The 23,570-nt window shown below is 51.7% G+C and overlaps 1 protein-coding gene across 1 annotated transcript in view; it reads left to right on the top strand.

Moving 5' to 3' along the window:
• Nucleotides 1-711: 711 nt before the first annotated feature.
• The window catches only part of CSMD2 (CUB and Sushi multiple domains 2), a gene marked incomplete at both ends in the record, with an annotated part of 613,548 nt that continues 590,689 nt past the window's right edge, over nt 712-23,570 (top strand). The window contains 1 exon segment of the mRNA XM_080690534.1: nt 712-898. Coding sequence (XP_080546660.1) covers nt 712-898 — 187 coding nt within the window.

Genomic DNA, 23,570 nt, shown 5'->3' with positions numbered 1-23,570 from the left:
GCGAATGGGGCTCCTCAAACCCCACCCCCCCCTGCCAAGATTCCAAGTTGAAAAGCCACCACCCAAGACCGGCTCCAAAGAGCCACGACTTGGGAAACCGGGTCCTTCTTTGGTTACCTTTCCCCAGACAGTATTCCAGTTTCCAAGCGGGGAAAGAGACGTGTGTGTATGCGCCTGTGTGTGTGTGTGCGTACGAGTGTGCCTGTGACACTGTGTGTGTGCGGGTGGTGGTGGTGGTGTACTAATGAGCGACCTTATAAATGAAAACCGGAGGATTGAACTTAAAAAGAAACTGGTCAATTGTAAAACAAACAGGAATAAACAACCCTTTGGATGTAATTTGTGGTTTATCTGGAGGTGGAGGTGGCGCTGAAGAGGAACCCCCACCCCGGAATATTTTTTTCCTTGCCTGCGCCTCCACCCCCAGCATTTGGAGCGGCGGAGAAGCGGCTCCGGAGTGATTAATCCGGGGATAATTCACCCCCCGCCCCCCGGCGCGAACCCCGCGAAGCGGGATTGGAGCGAGTCATTTCCGAGAGCGCAGCGCGCCTCTCCCCGGCCGGGCGGACACTTGGTTCATTCCAGCCGCAGAAGCTCAGGGCTCCCGCGTACCGGGATTTTTTCCGAGCAGAAAAAAGCTCGAGAGCTCTCCTGACCTCCTTTCTCCTCGGCGGCGAGCGGAGCCTCTCCCTCGGCGCTGCCGGCCGCGCCATGCCGCGCTCGCGGGGACGGGAGCAGGGCTGCTGCGGCTGCCCGGCGGGGAGGGCTCGCGGCGAAGCCGGGGTTCCGGCGCTCCTACCCGGCGCCGGGAGCCGCTGGGGCCGCCGGCCGCCGCCAACGCCGCCACCGCTGCTGCTGCTGCTGGGCTGGGGGCTGCTCGGCGCCTCGGCCGCCGCGGGTGAGTCCGGCCGCGCCGGGGAGGGGAGCCGGCGGCGCCGCGCGCCCCGCCCGAGCCCCGAGCCCACCCAGCCTCGCCCGTCCCGGCGCCTCCCCGCCCCCCCTGCCCACCCCACCCTCTCCGCGCCTCACCTCCACCCTCGCCCTCGGCGCTCACTTGGCCCGATCCGGCCGGGGTGGGGGCCTGGGGGACAGACACCCTCGCCCGGGGATGCGGGGCACCTGCACCGTGGCTTCAGTTTCTCCAGCCTCCTAGCCCCCAGCGTGCCAGGCTTTTCCCCGATAAACTTTCCGGGAGCCCCCCCCCCCTCCTGATTCTGCTTGGCACGCCGGTCCTGAGGGCCGGAGAGGAACGGCGCGCCCCCTCGGCGTTTCCGTGGCTGCAGGGTCTGTCCTTCCCTGCCCCCGCCCATTTTCTCCGACTGAAGCCCCGGCCCCCGCCCGGAGACTGCGGCCGCCATCCCCCTCCCCAAAAGCCCCCTCCCTCGGCGTTCCGAGCGAGCAGGGGGGTGCCGGTGGGCGCGCGCCCACGTCGGGGGTCCCGCGCATTCTTGGCCGGAGGGCTCCGGCGGGGGCCGGAGGGTTGGTTCTGAACGACGGGAGGCCGGAGGCGGGGGTTTTGCCCGGGGGCGGGGAGGGAGTGTCGCCGCCAGGCTCCGCGCCGCCACATTCCCCTTGGTTCCCACTCCGCGCCAAAGTGCCCTTTCCCGCGCCCTGCTGCAGCCGTGCGCCCGGGCTGCGGCAGCGGCGGCGGTGGCGCGGGCGGCCGGCCCCGCTCCGGGCCATCAGTCGAGGAGGGAGGCAGAGCCGGCGGCTGCGGAGAGTCCCGGAACTTCGCGATGTCTGGCGGCGGCTTGCAGTCGCGGGGGAGGCACCGGGAGCTTCTAGGGAACCCAGTGGCCTCAACTGGTCCCCTCCTACTTTACCCACGGCCCCCTCTGAGGCGCAGCTGTAGCCACAACCTGGAAAGTTCCATGTGCCCGGATGGGGACAGGTCCAGGCAGGAACACCTGGAGCCCGTTTCCTTTCAGCCCAGAGGCTGACATTCACTGGGGAAGAAACCCCCAAACACCTGCTGCCCAGGCCTGGACCAAGGACATCTCCGGCCCAGAGCAGCAATTGTTGTTGTTAATACATTTTTTTTTTTTTATAACCTCCGATTGAACCTCTGAAGGCTTGGCCTCTGCCACCCTAGGATCCTGGTGCCCCTTGTTTGAAAAGTGCGCCCCTCCCCTGGCAGTGGGCGACGAGCGCTCTGGACCATTCTGGGCCCCAGCATCTTTTGAGTCGGGCTCCGCAGACTGTGTCGTCCATCCTTGAGTCGAGGAGGATTGGGGCTCCAGGTCGGGGAGGGCGCCAGAGCCAGTCCGGTCTCGCTCATCCTGACTTGACCGGACTTTCTCTGGTTCTGGAGTCATAGCCACTGACACCCAGAGAGGGGCGCCCGCGGCGCGCGCGCCTGGCAGGGCAGGCCTCCCGCACACCCACACCCACCCGCGGGGCTGCTCACACCGTCACAGCTCCTCACCCAGACTTGCCACATGGGTGGGGGGGGCAGCTGATACCCACTGCCAGGCTTCTTGGCCATTTGTCCAGGCAAGCCCCTCCCCGAATTAGCCAACTAGAGAATCCCTCCAAGCCTGAAGGGCCCGCCTTTCTAGCTAGGGAGGTTTGTCTCTGCCCCTGGGGAGAGAAAAAGGGCTACTCACAAGAGCTGGCACGCTGCAGCCTGCTCAGCGCTGCTGGAATCCTGCTTTGTAGAGAGACCCATTTGCTTGCAGCTCTGGTAGGGTAGAGAAGTTGGGGTGTGGGTGGGAAGTTGGGGGTACTTTAATCGCCCACAGGCCCTGCTCCGGCTTCCAGGGCATCCGTTCCTGTTAAACCTTTGCAGGCAGCAGAGGTTTGGAAATGGGCTTGGTGACAGGAGGCAGGCGGGCCGTGGCACAGGAGAGGAGGAAGCACATTCTCTTGGTGTTGCAGACACACTTGACTTTAAGAGATGCTCAGGACTGAGCTGGCTCCCTTCTGTGGTTTGGTGATCAAGGTTGAAGTGAATATTGGGATTTGGAAAGGGAGCCTCTTCACCCACCTTTGCTTGCTTCCGGTTCTGAGTCCTGCCTCACCCCCTCTCCTGCCCTGCGCCAGCCTATCCAGAGACCTCCGGGAAGCTGCCTGCTCTCCCACTCTGTCAGTCTTTCTCCCAGGAACACCTTGCCCCTTGGCCTATAAGCGGTTGCATCTTTAACATAAAACCAGCCAAGAGATTGCTCCCTGCCCTTTGGCCACCATCCTGTCCCCTTTTACATTTAACTCCCCTCAAAGGGATCTTCACTCATGTTCTCTGTTACTAATCACTCTTTACAGCCTGGCTTCTGTCCCCAGCACTCTGCTGGAACATTCTAGAAGAGATCATGAGGACCACTCTTACCTCCAAACCCATTGTACTTTATAGGTCCGTATCTTCCTCTTCCTTCCTGTGGCTTTGGACACTTTGATCGTTCCGTTTAAAATGCCTCTTCCTTGGGCTTCAGGGACACTGTTCTACGGATTTTTCTCCTATCTCTTAGGTGTTCCTCCTCAGGGTCTAATATCAATACTTACTCCCCTTTCTGAAGCATGATGTCCTGCAATATTTGATTCCCTGTTCTTTTCCCTAGCCCCTTTTGCCACTCCCTGGGTGAGCTCATCCATGCCCATCCCTTCCACCACATACTCTGAAGCTTCCAGACAGATCTCTCCTGCCAAGATGTCTCCTGATATATATCTGTTGGCTTCCTAGTCCACAGAAACTGGGTCCAGACAGCCCATACATCTAGCTGACTCCTGGACATCTCACCTCGATGTTTCGCTCCCAAAGCAAGCTCATTAACTTCTCTTCTAAGCCTCTAGGGTTCCCCAGTTCCCCAGCCCAAAAACCTTAGGAAAATTCTCAGCTTTATCCTTGGTAGGTAGCCACAAGGCGCTATCCATTTATACTCCCAGTAATTCTCAAATATAACTAGTTTCTCTAGATTAAGAAACTCTGTGCAAGCTCGGCTTGGTGGTGCATGCCTGTAATCCCAGTACTTGGGAGGTTGAGACAGGAGGATCACAGGTTTGAGGCCAGTCTCAGCAACTTAGCAAGCCCCTCAGCAACTTTGCCAGACCCTGTTTCAAAGTAAAAAATAAAATAGGGCTTAGAGGTGGAATGCCTTTGGGTTAAATCCCCACTGTCAAAAAAAAAAAAAAAAAAAAAAAAGAAGCACTGGAAAGGCCCGTGATACTCCACAGCCCCTTAATAATAAAAGTCGAAGCAGTATTGAATTACAAGGAATTCCAACAATGCCCTGATTTTTCCCATGCCATCATCTTTATGGCTTAAGAACAATCAACTATCAAATTCATTTTTTAAAGAAATGTTCCCTCCTGTACTCGTTACCGAGGGCTTGCTTTTAGTTGGCCTCTTGTCGGCTGGAACACTAACTGCTCAATGTTCTATCGCAGTACAGACTGGATGGTATTCAAAGCTGCTTGCCTCACCTAGGAAACTGGGAGCTTCCTGAAGGCAGGTGGCAGTGGTTTATTTCTCAGCTCAGGACGTGGCGTGGGACTGGTGATTGGTGGATGGCAGTTAATTCAGCACATGATTTTCATATTCTCTTAATCCTTGAACTGTTTTCCAGGGGCTGATAAGGCTAAATCGAAAGTTGTAGGGGGTCAAGAAAACCAGCTGGTTTGCAGAGGTAATACGATGATAAAGACACTTGATTCTCAGCTGCCTTCTTCCACCACTAAATGTCACAGGTTGGAGAGACAGCTCCCTAGATTCCAGACCGGATGTAGGCAAGTGCTCGGTGCCCCCTCCCCACCGCCAACACCAGCACACTAGGGAAAGGCATTTAGCTGCTCAGTCCCCAGTGTGTGTGTGGATTTGAATTTCCATTTGCAATCGAGCTGTGGGCTTCTGGCTTTAAAAAAAAATAATAATAAAAGCTGACTGTAGTACAGCAGATTGTTGGCCATATCTAGGGCTGGCAACTGTGACCTTGCTGAAGAGGAGTCTAGACTCCTGTGCAGGGGACTGGAGCACCGGATGTGGGGCCACCGCGAGGTTTCAGTTTGTCCAGAGGAGTCCAGCAGGTGGCCTCAGCAGCACCTTGGCTCATGAGCTTGACCTGCCCGGTCTATCACTGTCATGCCAGCAGGATTCAGGGAATCTGATTGCTCAGCAGAGCCACATGTTCCTTGCTGGAGACCTAGCTGATCGCCAGAGCTCTCTAAGGCTCAGACAGGTTCCCCTCCTGGAAAGGGTCAAGTCGTTCCTGTCTAGGGAAGGATTCCAAATCAGAGATGCAGCAGGCCCAGAACCATGCCTGGCTCAGCCTGTTAACTGGAAGGTGGGCCTGAGGAGGAATCTGAGGACCAAGGAGTGAGCCAGGAAGCTGTGTGTGCCTTCGCCAAGCCCTCCCCCACCTGCTGTGCTCACAGAGCTGTTCTGAGCACCCAGGGGAGGGACACTCATAGCTAATGCTCACTGAGTGAGTGCTCACTGGTGCTCTCTCAAGCACCTGCATGTTTTCACTCTGTCCCCACAGCAACCCTGTAAGGCTGGCAGTATTATCGCTCCATTTAATAGATGAGGAAACAGGTTCAGGAGGGCATATGGTTCATTCATTCAAGAAGAGGCCAGATCATGGCTTGGACCCACGGCTGCCTGACTGCGCGGGTCTCTTGCTCATCACCACATTGCTGTTTGACTTCTTAGAGGATTACCACCTCTTTGGAATCCGTCTGTCCCCATTTGTTGGGCCTTGCTGCTTTTGACACTGTAGACCTGGACCCCAGGCATCCAATCCTCAAGCAGCCATTGTCCATTCGTCTCTTATCACAAGCTCTTCAGGGGTGGCTGCAAAGTCACTCGCGGTTTCCAGACCCAAACACACCCTAGGGGGAGAGGGGAGTGTCCAGCATTGAAGGATCCATGCATGCCATGTGGGCCAAATGCTAAGAGGGACTTTTTGTCCACTTGAAATTTCACAATTCAGGCAAGAAAGAACCTGGCCAAAGTTTAAGGCATGCGAGGGAGGAAGGTGATGTGGGGAGTCAGGGGAACTCACCAGGAGGCCCACCTGAGTGGATCATTCGTCTGGGTAAAGCTGGAAGCCCTTGGTGATCACCACCAGGAACTCTATGAGGGAAATATATCCTGCCTGAGCCAGGAGCACAGAGCAGAGCATGTCAAGTCCAGCATCAGAGAAAGGCACCCTCCGTAGCTCAGAGCTAATGGGGTGGCCGCACCCACTGGGAGTAAAGGCCTGGGTGGGGCAGGGGTTCAACTCCAGGATTCTGCTCTTTTGAAGAGTCTCCCCACTGAAAACTGACTTTTACCTTCTGCATGTTTGTTTCTGCATTGTTGGAAAAAAAATTTACACTGAATTGGTCTCGAAGGGGGATGTCAGTCCTATCCTTGGAAATCATCAGTGTAAGGAACTTTTGTGATGCTAAAAATAACATATGCATAGCTAAATTACCAAAGAACTCTCAAAAATTTATTTGAGACTCTCGTGTGTGGTCTAGAGCAGAAAATAAGGGCTCCTGTTGCGGCACAAATAGCCTCCTTCCCTGCCTGCATCCCATTTGTACTCAATTAAGCGCAATTATAATCCAGAAAAATTTAAAAAGAGTATGTGTCCATCTTCTAGGTTTTCAAATAGAAAAACAGAATAAGTTCCATTATTAAGTAGTTACATCTCTTTATTGATTGAAAGTAAGCAAGTGTGACAGCTGTAACTTTAAAGGGAAAAAGCAGAGACTGAAATTTAGACCATTGGAGACACGAGTGTATTGTGAGAGTATGTGCAGGCCTTTTGTGCAGAATGATGGATGGGCCTCTCGGAGATGAGCAGGTGTGCAGGAGCCGACCCAGGCCTCCAGAGGTTCGTCTTTGCGTTGCTGCCTGACTCCTGCCCCGTCCCCACCCCAGCCAGAGCCCCTGCTTGCCGCCTGCTCATTGCTGCCGCTTTTGGCATTTCAGGAGTGAGGGGTCAGGGCTGGGGCGAGGCTCAGCGATCTGTGAGGCTGCGTGGGGGATGTGCGGGCGTCTGACATATTACTTGGCAATAAGGAGGCGAAAGTTTAATGGTTTATTTTAAATTCACATGAAAATGTTCTCGGCATGAAAACAGCCACCTGGATAATAGCATCCCCCTCCCTCCTGGGGACCTGTGTGGCCCTGTCCACCTGGCCCTTGTCATATGTGCAGTCCCAGGAGGCTGACTTGTAGCAGAGTGTCCTGGAGGAAGGCATCCTGGGGCTCAGGAGTCCTCAAGTCAGTCCCTATGGGGCCATGAGTGAATCTTGCTGGGTCTCCAATGGCTTATTTATAAAATGGGAATAATAATACCTACCTTGTTTGCCTAGTGATAGACTTAGGAGTGGATCAGGAAAACAGAAGCCAGAGTTATTAGACTAGGACCAAGAAGATTCCTAGCCTACACCGTATCCACTAGTAGATTCTGCCCAGTGGTCAGCCTGGCTTGACTTCCCAAGGTTGCGGAGCTCACTGCCTCTGCTTCAGGGCCCTGGGCAGTGGGTAAAGGAGTAAGGACTTGCTGATCTCCCCGGCTCTGATCCATTCCTACCTTCCTTAACCTGATTGACTGTTAACTTGAAAGTGAGGAAATAATCCCACCTGTAGCCCATAGGGCATCCTAAGAATGGAGGCCTCTTCCCTAATCGCCATACCTCAGTTCAGTCCCGGAGAGGCTGGTGACTGCTTGGGCTTTGCTTTCAGAAATATATCCATCCCAGGGACAAGATCTGAACCAAGGCCTTTGAACTTCAGTGGGATGAAACTTCCCTATACTCAGGAACCACTGGGACCCACATCTCCTATGACATTTTGTTCTAAGAAACATGGGCAGAGGTAAATATTGTGGGGTAATTTTTCAGAGTCATATGAAAGGCACAGTTGTGTTTCTTGCTGTCTGCACTCCCCCTGACCCCCAATCTCAGAAGCATAACACTGAATCACTCCTACCCTCGGTGCATAACATTTTATGATCATCGGTCTGTGCAAGATTTTCTCTTATTTTATCTAAAAAATTTCCTCCATTCCTGCTCAGTCCGAAGGCTGCTGCTGCCCTCCTCCAATAGGTACCCTGCCTGGTAGATTTGATAGATGCCTTGAAATATGCATGGAATCTTATAAAATATGTAAGGTTGTTTGTATGTATATGCATTTTTAATTTCTATAAAGGATATTGAGCTATAAATTTAATCTGGTTTCTTTCTTTAGTTAAAAAACCATATTTCAATACTGTGTTTTGAAGATCTAGCCCTGCTTCATGTGTGTGTGTGTATGTGTGTGTGTCTGCGTCTGCTCTGGGGTTCCTGAGTGCTGCGTTGCTTTATGAGTTATACATCCATTGTGTTTTATGTATAGGTTTCCCTGGAGACATCCCAGGCTCGTCATCTTTTCCCACCATGCATGAAGCTCTGAAGAATATCCTTGTACTTGCTGTCTTAGGACTATGTGTGAATATGACTTTGGCCTATACATAGCAGGGACTGGGATCCCTGGTTAATAGGTTAATTTGCTACATTTTGCAGTAGTGTTTTCTAAAACTGCTATATTACGTCCCAGTTTTGCTAAGATCATACAAGGGTTTCTTCTGCCTTCTCAATCCTCATCGCTACCTAATATTACCCACCTTTCTAATTTTGCCATTCTTATGAGTTCAATGTGCCAGCTCAGTATTTTATAGTACTTTGCTCTAAGCCAGGCTTGGTGGCGCATGCCTATAATTTACAGTGCTTAGAAGGCTGAGACAGGAGGATCCAGCTTGAGCAACCTAATGAGACTCTGTTTCAAAACAAAAACTAGAAAGGGTTTGGGGTGAAGCTCAGAGATAGTATGCCCCTAGGTTCAGTTCCCAGAATCCTCCCCTAAAACATACACAATTACATTGCTCTGATGACTGGTAAGTTGAATATCTGTCAACGTATGCTTTTTAGCTGTTGGGGTTTCTTGTGAATTGCTTATTTGTATCCTTTGCCCATTTAAAAATGGGATTTCCTGTCTTAATTTTAAAATGTTTCTGGTCGATTTGCAAAAGTTCTGCTTTGTTTTCTAAGTGCTGCTCTTTGCCAATTTTAGAAGTTACAAGTAACTTCTCCCAGTCTTTCATACTTGTTTATGGTATCTTTCTTTGAATAGATGCAGTCAGTCAGATCTTCTCATGTTTTAGGGAAGGCAGAGGTTGAGAAATATGAGGGCACTGATGGGGAACTGATGGCAGTCAGGTTCCCAAAATCACCTGGTCTACTCTCTTGCAGGACTGGTTTTTGGATGGTGGACTTTGAGGAGTCCCTTAGGCTTCCTGTCCATCCTGGACTTTCAAATCCTGCAGGTGGTCTCTTTTCTGGCTCAAGGCCCTGCATTTCCTAAAGGCCCCAGTTAATTTACCGGTCGATGAATGCTACCCTGAGAGGATGTGGGGGGTTACTATAGCAGGCATTTGTTGAGGGCCTGTGCTGTGTGGAACCCCCAGATGCCCTGGACCATCATTTCAGTGACAGGTGTACAGGGGAGGGACATTCACACACATGTCCATAGCATTATTCATGACAAACAGTGGAAGCAATCCAAGCGCCCATTGACAGAGGAGTGGTCAGCCAAATGTGGTATATACATGCAATGAAATATCATTCGGCTTAAAAAAAAAGCACAAGGGGAAATCTGACGCATGCATGGCGTGGAGGAGCCTTTAAAACATCATGCTAAGTGAAGCAAGCCAGCCACAGAAGCTCAAATGCTGTGTGGCTCCACTTATGGGAAGGATTTAGAACAGTCACATTCATAGGGACGAGAAGTAGAATGGTGGTTATTAGGGGCTGGGAGGAGGGAGGGGCAGGGGGGCTAATGCTTAATGGGCACGGAGCTTCAGTTTTGCAAGACGAAAAGTGTCCTGTGAGTGGAGGGTGGTGATGGTAGCACAATGATGAGAGTGTAAATGCCACTGGACTACACACTTGAAAGTGATTAAAGTGGTAAAATATATGCTACGGTGTATTTTTCCATGGTGGTAAAAAAAAAAAAAAGAAAAGTGAGGTGGGGCAACTCCATAGACTCCGGGTGCCAGGGGAGTCTCCTGGCTGAGGCCTGGGGATCCACAGTAGTAAGCAGGCGATGGGGGTGGGGTGGGGAAGGCTCCTGGGTGGAAGCTCATCCGCATGGGCTCCTTGGAAACAGGTGCATGTGCCTGAAGGCTTGGAGAAGGAAGGTCAATGCCGGGAGCCTGCTTACCCAAGGCCAGTGTGAAGCCCAGGGTGCTCCGGGCAGCACAGGGCAGGTTGGCTTGGTCAGCAAGCACAGGCCTCTGAAGGAGCAAGGGGCGGCACAGGGAAGGGTGCTCCTGGTGTGGGTGCTTGGAGCAGAGTAGGGAGCAGGGGTCCTCTTCCTTCCACATGTCCTCTGCCCTGAGCCCTGGCCCCTCGGGGCTGATAGAACTGTCAAGAGCACATGAAACCCACTCGTTAAATCATGGGCCCTAAGTCATGGCTCCATCCATTCTGTTCCAGCACAAACATCATAGAACTTTCATCAGAAAATAAGATAAAACTAGGAAGCTGACCTGCTGGGGCTGACTCAGCAGGTCAAGCCACCATTCCGTCTCAGGGGGAGACCTAGCGTATTCCACTTGTCAGAGCCATGGGAGCCCGGGGCAGGCTGGTCCTTCTGCTTCCTGTCTTCCCCACCGCCTCTTCTCTATGGAACGCAGATGCTCATCTTCCTCCCCTTTTCCTCTCTAGCCCCTCCTCTTCCTCCGTCTCACCACTTTCCAGGACAGTGAGGAGCCTCAGCCTTTCCTTGGAGTCATCCTCCCTGCCAACAGTCTTGCCATTAGTTACAGCCTCAACCTGACCTGTTGCTTCTGCGCCCACCCACCCAGGAAACTCTCTTCCATGGCCTCCCTTTTAGCCAGGCATCGGCCTTGCTGCTCTCCCAACTAGGAAGGGTCTTAAGGCCTTTGGCTGCTCCACCTGCCTAGGACCCAGAGGCTGGGACATTGGAACATCAACCTTAACCTAGTGCCCAGACTCCTAGCTGGTGGTCCTAGAGGTAAATACACTTAAAACCAACTTCCCTCCCCTGAGGCTGAAGGGCTAGGGAGCTCCAAGCACACCAAGGTGTGTGTGTGTGTGTGTGTGTGTGTGTGTGTGTGTGTGCGCGCGCGCATGTGCGCACGTCTCTAAAGCTTCATTCAGCAGGTTCTTCAAGCAGAAGCAGACACTGGCTGGTGGAGGGTGACCTGGGTGGGGTAGCTCAGGCCCAGTGAGCTGAGAGCGGCTGGCTATTTGGGGGATGTCTAGTTTGCATCCCCCTGTCCCTCAGTGTCCTCATCTTCATCTGGGGAGCTGTCCTTTGTTGAGCACTGGGGCCCTGTGCAGGGAGCTTCCTGTTCCTCTCTTACACTTGACCACACTCAGAATGAACCAGTCATACAGTTGTGGAAACTGAGTCTAAGGAGATGAAGTTACATGGAGCAAGGGAGTCTGAACTTAAATCTCTCTCCTCTTATCCCAAAGTCTTAACTATTGTATGAGTTTCCAGTTACAGTCCAGATTCCCAGTTCTCCCATGATCCTGGGAATGAAAGTATCTTGGAGCAGGGTGTGGGGACCTGCATCTTTCACAAATTTCTCCCTGCCATTTTTATTCACCATCTTTATCTAGGAGCCTGTCAGGTACTCAGCTCCCTGGGAGCCAAGGTGAAGCTCCCTGGAGACTGGCCTCCAGCCATCCCTACCCCTCTGCCCTGTCCTGACCCGATGGCCCTGCCCAAGGCTGAACAGAGGAAGGCTGGGTGGCTTAGGAGCTAAGGGTCCACCTCCAGCTGTCAGTGCTCACCTGGGCTGCAGTGTGCAGCAACCCTCCTCTCTTCCCCTCCCTCTGCCATTTCTTTATTGTCAATCCCAGTCCTGATGGCACCCAGACTGTCCCCAGAGGCTGCAGCATCCCAGAGGTGGTGACCATGGTGACCAGGTTCCTGTTGATAAAATTAGGCAGCCCCCAGAGGGGACTGGGGATTCATTAGCATTCCCAAACTCCTTGGCACACTTCACAAAGGCCTGTGGTGAGGGTGGGCTAGACAGCGTGGAGCTCCGGAATCCTCATCTTTCTTCCAGCCCTGGATTTGCTGGGTGAGAAATCAGGACACTCAGGGGCACCTTAGCTCATTATTCTAGATTTAAAACTCATTGACGAGCAGACACCAAGCACCGACAGCCCTTTGTGTGTGTTTGGGGAGGGGCTGCTGGTGGTTTAGGACAGAAGAGGTAGGCAGGTCAAAGCCAGCCAGCCCCAGGGTGACAGGAGCTCCAGGAGGAAGCTCAGGGTGGGGGTGGTCAATGAGCCCAGGCTCAAGCCCTTATCTTATTCCTGGCTGGACCAGGACCCAACCCCAGGGGAGGAAGCCACCAGCAGAGGGAACGTAGCCCAGAGAAGGGCTTTTAGAGTCAGCAGTCCCAAGCAGGAGCCAGGGGCTTAGCAGGGAAACTGAGGCGAATGGCCAGTTATACAAAGGGCTGCTAAGGCAGGAAGTACAGAATGCTGAAAAGCCCAGAAATGGCATCCATCCGTCCGTCCATCCATCCATCCATCCATCCATCCATCCATCCACTTACCCATTCAGGAAGCAAGAGAGGGGCTATTAAGTGAGTGCCCAGGAGACACCAGCCCGTGGTTTCCAGTGTGTGAACCAGGGCCCCATCAGGAAGTTTCTTAGAAACGCAGCCCATAAGCCCTAGTTCCCTCCTGTGGAATCAGAGCCTGTATTTGAACAAGATCCCCAGGCAGTTCATGTGCCTGTTGGCACTTTTTCTGAGCACAGGCTTTGGAGCAAGGCCAGCTGCTGTGGATCCTGGCTCCAGCTTCTTCTGGGCCTCAGTTGCCATTTAGCAAAATAGGGCAAAAGTCCTGCCCTTGTAGTCATGTTTGAAAAGGTTCATGCTTTCCTCCCCTGGTGTCCCAATGCTGTGGAGAGAGAGGGAGAGAGGGAGAGGGAGAAAAAGAGAAGAGGAGAGAGAGAGAGAGAGAGAGAGAGAGAGAGAGAGAGAGAGAGAGAGAGGAGAGCGCTCGCATGGTGTTCATGCTTTGGTTGTTTGGCTCACCAGTACCTGCAGCCAGGTAGGTGCTTGGTAAGTATTGTGAACCCATGAACATCACTGCCGGACTTGGTATCCCTGCCCCCATTTCTCTAACACCTCTGTTTCCTTTAGCCCGTGAACAAACTTGATTTGCATCTTAAAATACATCACTCCCCTGGTTCTGCACCCCCTTTTGGCTCTCACCCCGTCTCTCTCCTTCCCCTCCAGCCTTGCTTCCTGAGAGGGTGTCTGCCAAGTCATTTCTCAGTGCGCTCATCTGCTTCCACCCGCCGCACCCCAGGGGACACGCTGCAGCCCAGGGCAGCACATGACTTCCTGTTTACCAACTCCCAGAGTCCCTCTTGGCTTCTGGACCTTCCACAGCCGCCCGCCTTGACCTTCGAACTGTCCTCCCCCTGCCTCCTCGCTCAGCATCTGTGATGCTGCTCATCACCCCTGCCCACCTAACTGTCCTCTGACCTGGCCCTGCCAGGACTTCACACCACTGTTCACATGCTGATGACTTCCATAAGTCTCCCATGAAGAAGATCTTGCTCTTGAACTCCACACCCATGTACTACCTGGTGGTCCCTGGGCCCACACTCAGCATGCCAAAATCAGAATTCTTCCTTTCTGTTATCGCCTCTAGGACTCTCCCATCCCCAGCGATCTTACCATCTCAAGGAATCTTTTCAACAGCCATGCATCTTTCTGAGCTAGAAACCTAGGGATCATCCCTGAATACCACCACCAACTCCCTTTTCCTAGCCAAACCTTGCAGATTTTATCTTCCGAATAATTTTTCAGCCTTCTTCTTTGCTGGTACCTCTGTGGCTCAGAACTCATCCCTCTCCTCTCAGGAAGTTGTAACGCTTGCAACTGTGGCCCCAGGGATGTGGTCTCATACATCTGTCTTGGCTTTCTCTGGCTTGAGGCTCACGTGCCCATCAGAGAGATCCAGGGGTCCGGCTTTGCTCTCTGGGATTGGAGAGTTGAAGCAAGACAGAGATCAAGGAAAAGTTGATGACTCTTCAAGAAGTGGCAACAATGCTGAAATTCCTGGGCTAAGAGAAGCCTACCCCCTTTCCTTCCAGAGTTCCCAGTGGTGGGGGTAAGAGAAAAGAGCCCCAGCCAAATGGTGGGTGAAGCACTGATTCATTCATTAGTAGCTGGGCATGTGCTTTAGATACCCCTCCCTGCGTTGGAGAACACAGCTCTCCCTGAGGTCAGATGGTGCATGACTGGCTCCCTCCCCCAACTGGGAGGGAACCAAGTGCTCAGAACATTTGCAGAATTAGTGCTAGGGCCCTATCCCCTGGGCACACCCAGTGTCCATTCTCCCAGACAGCCCTCAGCATGAGTACAACGGCATGCACTACCCACCAGCTGCAGATACAACCGGAGTGCTTGGTGGAGAGGACAAGCAAAAGAGGCTCCGGGGGCAGGAATGAGACTGCCTGAGCACACGCCCAACTTGCTATGGCCAGGGCCCTCCAGCTCTGAGTCCCTCCCAAGAATCCTGTGTTTTAAGGCACTCTTTCCACAGACATGGGTTATTTCCCCTATTTTTATCCCTGTGTCTTTAGATCTGTTGGCAGAGTCTGTTTCTCTATCCTGCAATGATTACACGGGTGCCTTTGCTAAGAGGCAGGGACAAGGTTGATCAGAGTTCCCCGAGGTTCCTTAGGGCCCTTAGAGGCAACTAGAGGACACAGACATGTCCAAGCAAGGCGGAGGGTGCCCTGGGCAGGAACTGTCCAGAACACTTTTCCTTTGACCCCCTCTCCCTCCCCACCCTTTAGTGGCCCCTGCCTCCCTCTACTCCTTGTTTATTGTGTGACTTGGGTGGTTCTGTTCTTTGGCCCTGGGAAGGGCACCTTGCTGGGCATGCATTCTTCCTCCCTTTATCTAAGATTGAGGCTGCTGTCATTCATTCACCCCTTGAACGTGCCTCATTTCCATTTCCCCTTTCAAAACGGTGGGCAGCCTTGCCAAGGGGGCTACAGTTTCTCATGCAGTCAAGCAGAGGGGCTGGGGACACCAACATCCCTTAATTGTCAAGCCTCTGGGGTCCCCGGAGGGCCACGGCTCTGTCCCACCAATCAGAATGGACAAAGGGCAGCATGACCTCACTGAGTGGGAATTGTTCCAGCCCAAACCAGGCACTTGGCATTTATTTGGCCTGTGCATTTTGAAGGCGGATAAATGTGGTTTCTGTTAGGCTCTTTGAAATATTGAAAATAGCTCACAACTCTCATTACTGCCTTTGAAGGCCCACCAGGGCCTGGGAACCCCAGGCAGGGAATAGGATCTTGGTTGATTCCTCCTCTGTGCTTGATCCTTTACTATGCAGCTCTTCCCCTCTCAAGTTTGAAACCCAGTGAGCAAAAAACACAAGAGAAGTCAGTTGGAGAGATCGACAGGCCGGCTTCCTAACCAGTACAGCGGAGTATGGAACCTGCTGTGGATATGTGGCCAAATTGGCTTCTTAATCCATCACTCTCAAATAAGAGAGACTTCTGCAGCCTTTTCCCAATAAAGGGTATGATCTTAGGTCTCCCTGAGGTGCAAGGGCTGCCGGACAGGTGAAGGCAGGTGCAGGTTTGGGCTGAGCTAAGCATGCTCAGTTCTTTCTCTCAGACATCATTTGGACAGATCACTCCTCCTCCTGGACGGGGCGAAAGGAGAGGTCAGGGAGGGTAGATGAAAGTGTGTGCCCCTGGGACTTGGCCCTCGGGGATGTGGAGTGGGAATTGCTCCCCTCTCTGGAGACAGGACCCGGTGAGTGTTTTAACACTGCATGGTGGGCCCGGGCCCCAGCAGGTCAGATTGCCTGCAGACCTGTCTCACACTCTGGGGAGCAAGCGCAGGACCCACCTTGGGCTCTGTGGCCGATGCCAGCCAGCCTGTGAGCTACCTCAAAGCCCTCATGCAGACTGAAGAGGAGATGTTGACTAAGACGTTGATCATCTGGCTCGCTTATCTCTGTGACATATTTAAATAAGAACATAAATTGATCATTTTTCTTTTTCCCTTCATTGTCCCCTGAAAGAGCAGAGAACGCACCTCCTCCAGGTGAATTGTGAGGAAGTGGGGCCACCGTTGAAAATACATTGGTGCACACGAGTCAGACCTGATTCGCCTTGGTTAGCTCCTTGATAGAAACTGATGTCAGGTGAGGGCCGGCGCCATACATTTGCTTTGCAGATGAAAGGCCCAAATTGAGCGGAATAACAGGTCCAAGATGAGAGGAGCCAGCTGTGGAGGACTGGGAAGTCATAGCGCAAGGCAGCGGCAGCGCCAAGACCCTCCTCCTTTTCTTCCTTCTCTTATCCTCCTTTCCGTGCATCCAGCCATCCATGGACCACTCCAGCCAAGTGCATCGAGCTCCCCCTCGGTGCCAGGCACAGTGCCGAGCTCTGAGATACGGAGCTGATGGCACAAAGCTTTTGTTCCTTCCAATATATCACCTCTGGGGTGGACAGATAATTAAGCAGGCAATTTAAATGCAGTGCGATGAGCATCTCAGAAGAGCTTAGGCTGGGATGGAGGAGGGGTTGTGGGAGCAGAGAGGAAGGGCAGGAATATGGAGGGCTCTCAGGAATGACTTCCTGAAAGGCAGCCATGCTTAACTGAGGCCTGGAGGTTCAGCGGGAGTTACCACAGGAAAAGACGAAAAGGAGACCATGGCGGGAGTGTGCCTGCGCTGGGACCTGCGGGGTGGCCCTCCCTCTAATTCTGCCTCCGAGGACACGGAGCACAGTGCTGTATCTTGGCCCTATGCTAGTGTTTAATATGCACCATCAACACCCAATGGTCCCCGGAGCCTGCCGGGGTAGGGAGTAGTGATATTCCCATTTTATAGCCCTGGGAACTGAAATTGGGAGCCATGAAATGATTTGCCCAAAGGTCATACAGCAGGGAAGAGATGGAGCTGGGACTATGACTACCACCCATGTGAGGACTCTTGATAGTGTTTGTTCACAGCCAGGAGCCCTCGAGAGAGTCCTGCCTTGGCACCAGCCACATACTGCTTCTGTGATAATAGCGGTGATAAATAGATCATGTATGTGGGGATTTATGTGCCCCTGTGCTGAGCATTTCACATGCACCATCTGAGAAGAGTTTCACAGGGCCTGGGAGAGAGATAAGCATTAGTACCCCCATTTTGCAGATGTGTACACTGAGGCTCAATAATGTTTAGTATCGCCTGGTGGGTAAATGTTGGAGCCACATCCAGGCCTCATCCAGAGACTCCAAAGCCTGTGCTGCTGAGCAGAACATTACTTACTTCTTATACTGTTTCGTACAAGAAGATCAAGGGTAGGGGCATCTGCCTTTTATATATTTTTATGACCTTTATTTTTGCCACGTTCAAGCAGTTTCCTCATCTGTATGAAGGTGGCAGTCGATCTTGCCTGCCTTTAACAGAGGTAGTGGCAGGATCTTCAGGCTCCGCAGATCCCATTGGGTTTGTGCAGAGCCGGGTCTTGGGCTCGTGGCCGTCTGAGGGGGCTGAGAAGAGCCACTTCTGTGTCTCAGCTCCAGGGACTAGCTGAGTAATCCAGTTGTGCGAGTCCACCATCTCTTGAATGCGTATGCCTTCACTCACGGTCAATGTATGTAGAAAGATAAAAGCCCTTTTGTTGCCTAAGGGGTCTGTGAGGGCAGGGTGACCTCTGTCTCTTCCCAGAAGGCCACGGCAGTAAAGAGGAGCCATGGAGCACCTGGTGATACAGCCACTCAGCAAAGAAGGGTTACAAAGGTGGATGGTCACCGTCCTACCCGGAGGAGCCCGCCTCCCCATGGAGGAGCCAGGCGGTGTGGTGCCCAGCAACCAGGCAGTGACTCATGACTCCTCTCTTTCTCTCCTCCTCTCGCTGTCTAATCATGGGCAAATCCCGTGGTCCCTACCTTCAGAATAAACCCAGAATCCAGTCCCCCTTACCGCCCATCAAACCCTGGGGTCAGAGCTGACATTTCCTTTTGCCACCCTGGCCACCTTCCTTTCAGTTTTGCCTCTTGCCAGTTTCCCTTCAACCCACCAGCAGGAGAGTTTGAACAACACCGGGCAGATCACTCATTCCTCAGCTCCCCTGGTGTGGTGAGGCATGCCTGTAATCTCAGTACTTGGGAGGCTGAGACAGGGGGATCAAAGTTTTGAGGCCAGCTTCAGCAACTTAGCGAGACCCTATTTCAAAATAATAAGGCCTGGAGGAGATATAGCTTGGAGGTAGAATGTCCCTGTTTTCAATCCCCAATACCCAAACAAAACGGAACAAAAACCTTGCTTCCATCACGTTCAGAAGGCAAGATCCTCTCCGTCTTCTCATTGCTGGTTTTCCTCCTGTCCTCACCCCCACTAGGATTTGCCCTGGTTTGCAGTGTCTTGTCCAGGGGCTTCCCTGCCTGGACGCTCTCGGGTCAGCCCAGGGCTCAGCCAGTGGCTGTCATCTGCTCTTGCTTCGATGGGCGTCATCTCAGAGAGGCCTGCTCCCTGAATCCACGGCAGCGCCCTCCTTTACTTCCTCTGCCCCAGCTGCCTTTATGTTCTTTTTGATCTTTCAGGCTCTAGGGGATGGGACCCAGGCCCTCATTCGTGTTAGGCAAGGGCTGTACCCCTGAGCCACATCCCCGGCCCTTCATTTTTTTTTTTTAACTACCCAACCAATTATATATGCATTATTCTTACTGTCGGCCTCCTCCAGTAAGTCCCAGGAGATCAAGGAGCTTGCCTGTTTTGCTCCCTGTCATACTCCCTAATCCCAGAATCAGACCTTATACATGGTAGGGGGCCTGTGAACGTTGATGTCATGTTGAGAAGAGATAGAACCAAGACTCATAGGAATCTAGACTAGGGAGCAAGCGCCTCCGGTAGGTGTGTGTGTGTGGGGGGGCGCAGCGTTGGGGACATTAGAGATGCTTAAAGGTACAGCAAAGTGATTTTCAAGGGAAGATAGGAGATAGGAGAGGAAGAGACTCCAAGGGCCTGATATTTATAGAATGGAAGAGGATGTCCCCGTGGTTGGGTGCATCTTATGTGTGCCCTGGCTGGGATGCAGAAAGTTTGCAGAAAGGCTGGGATGAGTCTGAAGAAGGTCAGGTAGAAGGAGAAGGGGAGAGCGTGGATATTCACTGGGAACGACTCCGGACTCAGCCTTGTGGGGCACCATTGGGGTGGCTGATAAATCATCGAAGCACCCCAGAGAAGACTATTCAGTATCCTCAGATACTCAGTCTGGAACGTCAGGGAGAGCAGGCTCTCACCCTGGCCCCAGGCTAGCCCGGGTAGGAGACATGCTGCTTCTTTGGGCCTCCGTTCCCAGCTCTAACACAAGAGCCCTGATTCAGTCTTTGCAACAATGCTGTGAGATGATGTGCAGGAATCTCTTAGCCAGGCCTGGCCTGGTTCTTGGTCACGGTTGCCACGGTGACAGGGCCTGCTGAATGCAGTGGGATCAGTGGCATTGGGAGAAAACTTGTCTTTTAAGCTCTTGACAAGGCCTCAGGTGTCCTTGGCCCTCACATCGGAGAGGCCATAGCTTTGCTCAGCCTGCTGCTCACCTTCAGGCCGTCAGCGACCATGTTCTTCTTCTTGCCTGTCTCTGGGCCTTTGAACATTCTGATTGCTCTGTCTGGAGGATTCTTGCCCACCCTTTTTTAACTTCATTAACCATGGCCCAAATTTTAGGGAAGCCCTCCTGGACTCCCTAGCTTAGATCACCCTCATAGACTTGTGTTCCTTGCCCTTGGATAGCTTATTTCACTTGATCGAAATCTTCCTCCCTCCCTCCCTCCCTCCCTCCCTCCCTTCCTTCCTGTACTTCCTATTGAAACCAGAGGCATTCTACCACTGGGACACACCCCTAGACCTTTTTATTTTTATTTATTTATTTTTGTAGTACTGGTGATGGAACCCAGGGGCATTCTGCCTCCAAGCTATATCCCCAAACCTATTTTTTTTTATTCTTTATTTTGAAACAGGGTCTCACTGAGTTGCAAAGGGCCTCACTAAATAGCTGAGGCTGACCATGAACCATGATCCTCCTATCTCAGCCTCCCAAATGCTGGGATTACAAGCGTGCGCCACCACACCCAGCTATTTTTAAATTTTGAGATAGGGTCTTGCCAAATCGCCCAGGCTAGCCTCAGACTTACAGTCCTCCTGTCTCAGCCTCCCAAGTCTCTGGAATTATAGGTGCGAGCCACCTGCACCCGGCACAAGTCGTCCAAGTATTGTTATTGATCTCCTTCACTAGCCTGCAGACTTCAGGAAGGCAGGGACCGTCAACTTTTCTTTCACCCTGTGTGAAGATGGAGAGGACACACTCAGTCGCGGCCACTTGCCTTATCCCGTTCCTTTTGAACATGACAGGAGGATGAAGGACCCACCTCAGCCATGAGCCACGCAGCTCCAGGAGGGATGCCAGGTCTTTTTTATTTATAGCAACAACAATAACAACAATAATAAATGACACGTACTCAGAGCTCCAGTCACTGTATTAAGTTCTCTGTAGACATTACTTCATTCGCTCAAAACGTCATCATCCCTAAGTGAGAAGAGCGAGTATGGAGAAGTGTGTAAAATGTGGTCTAATTTTTGAAAAGATAAACAACGCCATCCCCCTACTGTCTGTGTGAATGGGTGTGTGGGGTATGCAAGTTTACGTTCGCACGAGATTTTATGAACAAGAATACAAATACGGAAGGATGCAACTAGACTGTGTTCCGGGTGCCTGGGAGTGTGTTGGTTAGTGGGTAATAGGGATGGGGGAGATAGGGGTGAAGGAGAGAAAGCAAATGAGGAAAGGAGAAGTAAAATGCTAAATTGCACTTCAATCCCAACATGTGTGAGGGCGTCACACTTACACGTTCATGCAAGAATACGCATACATTCGTATGCAGAAAGAAAGATAAACATTTGTTCCAGAATAAAAAAAAAAAAAACAACTTTATGCTGGCAAGGGTGTGGTGTGATGGGCACTTTTGTAAACTGCCTGTAGGAGTGTAAATCGTCACAAACTTTCTGGAAAGCAAGTTGGCAAGCCTTTAGGATATTCGCATGTTTGGACTCAGTATTCTGTTTCAGAGGATTTACCCTAAAGAAGCAACCGGAGGTGCAGTCAACCATTTATGCGTAAGATGCATAGTACTGTGTATAACAGAGGGAAGAATGGAAATCAGACAGCCAGAGACAAGAGGAAAGTTAAACAAACTGCTACAAGTCTCTTGACACAGGCTGGGACTCCTCCTGCCTCCATTTTGAAAATGAAGGAAACAGGCCCAGGGAAATGAGGTTGCTTGATCTCAGTAACACAACAGCAAGATGGGACGTTTATGCATTTGCAAAGATGCCTGAAGCCCTCTTATTGTTGAACTTGTGATCAAGGTCAGCCTGTGGTGCAGGTCTCCCCCTCGGGAGAAGTGGTGCAGCTCAAAGCACAAGGTACATCATCACCCAAAGCCTTGGGCCCTTGATCAGGTCCTGCTCAGTTGTGGTGAGTGGAGGGGACCCCTAGAGGGATCATCAGGGTGATGCCACTTCTTTCCAATGAAACAATTTACAGGAAGCCTTTGGCTAGGACTTGGCACGGAGTTCGCACTTAGTAAGTACTATAACTTAGGATTCACATGATCATTTGTACTTGGCTAGGGAATCAGTTGGGAAGACGGGACATTTTGTTCCTTCTGGTTCTAATTTCTTCTCCCCGGGTTAGCTTGGAAATTGTCCTCTTAATGGCAGCTTGTTGGAATGGAACGAGCCAAAGCTTTGGAGTCAGATCTGGGTCTGAATTCTGGAACCCTCTCAACTGCTGTGTGATTTTTAAACTCACACATGACTCAACTTCTCTGAGCTTCAGTTTCGTCTTTGAGCCAAAGTCAGAGACTTGAATGTCAAATGGAAAGCACTGAATATAGCCTTCCCTGCCTCGCCACAGGCGTTTGTTACGTTCCCAGCTGCAAGGTGAGTCTTTGGTTGGAGTCTTGCTGAGTGGCACTGGATTGCGAGCAGGTTTAGGATGGGTTAGGCCAGGCCAGAGTATGAACTGGGCCAGAGGCCAGACATCATGGCTAGGACTTCACCCCTGGCTAGAGTTCAAAGTTGGGGTAAAGGGGAGAAAGGGTATCTGGCTACTTGGGTTCAGCATGGGCAGCAGAGGTCACAGGATTATATTTGATCTTGGTGTGTTTGTTCTTATTGGTACCTGGAAGTCTCATCTGCTCAGAGACCAGTGGGAAAGTCTAGGCATGGAAAAGAGGAAAGATGTGAAATTTGGGTAAAGACATACTGTTGCTAGGAGTGATGGCAATGGCACCCATCTGTAATCCCAGTACCGGGGAGGTTAAGATAGGAGGATCACATGTTCAAGGCTAGCCTCAATAACTTAGTGAGATCCTTTTTCAAAATAAAAAATTAAAAGGGCTGGGAATATAGCTCAGAGGCAGTATGCCCCAGGTCCAATCCCTAGTACCAATAAAATAATACTAATAATGAAATAAAAAAGAAAACAAAATAATTCAAGCTTAGTGGGCCTTGTGGGAAATGACAGGGTTTCCATCAATTGCTGTTCAAATAAATCCATTAGATCTTGGTCGTCCAGTCTCTTCACCTCCAGAGACATAACTGAGTCCAGGATTAGGGACGGGATAAAGAGATGCAGTTGCTAAGTCAGTGAGTAGATGGATGAATGGGATGGTTGGAGGAAGCATGGTGCATGAGATGAATCTCTGACAGGATTGATGTTTGGGGCGCAGATGGACTGTGCTGTGGAGAGGGATGGACGCATGGAGCCCTAGGATGGAGGGATACGGTTGGTTGATAAGCTAGTAAAATGGAAGAATAGCTGGGCTAAGTAGGATGCATGGACGGAATGGACGAATGAATGGAAAGACAAGCAGAGGGTGTATGAATGGATGGAAGAATGGGCGTGGTAGAGTTTGCAGGGATGAAACAGGATGGCTAAGTGCTAAGGTTAACAGAATAGGCAAAGAGCACATGCAGGCGATTGGGTAGACTTATGTGTGTTCGGACAGATGAACGGACCAAAGAAAGGGCCTTGGATGGGTGGCTGGAAGGAAGGTCAGATAAAGGTTGGGTCAGAGTTTTCATCATTCACTGCTCAAGCAAGCAAGCTGGTTGGAGGACTGGCTACCAGAAGTGGTGATTAAGGCTGAAAGGGAGATAAGATGTGTTATTTCTTTAAAGCAACTTCGCTGGGAAAGGAACCTGGATTCATGTGTATCCCTCTTTTTATCCATTCCCACGAAGCCCTTACTGAAAACTCTCAGCACATCAGGCCTGGAACATCAACATAGCCCATATTCACATAGCTCTGTGAAAACTGTCTATTCTAATGCACAAGCACAGCCATTACTGACCTTGATGTGCAAATATGAGACACGCCCACACTGGTATCCACACTCACACAATAAGTGATGGAGACCACCCGTTTGCACTTTGCCCTAAATCAAATGGGACCCAGTGGCTCACAGCACACTCAACTGGGCAGGATAAACCAACAGGAAGGAAATTTGAGCTCTCCC

The sequence above is a fragment of the Muscardinus avellanarius genome (assembly GCF_963383645.1).
Source record: "Muscardinus avellanarius genome assembly, chromosome: 3".
NCBI lineage: Eukaryota > Metazoa > Chordata > Mammalia > Rodentia > Gliridae > Muscardinus > Muscardinus avellanarius.
Note: the sequence above shows the minus strand (reverse complement) of the source record. Positions and strands in the feature narration are given on the sequence as shown.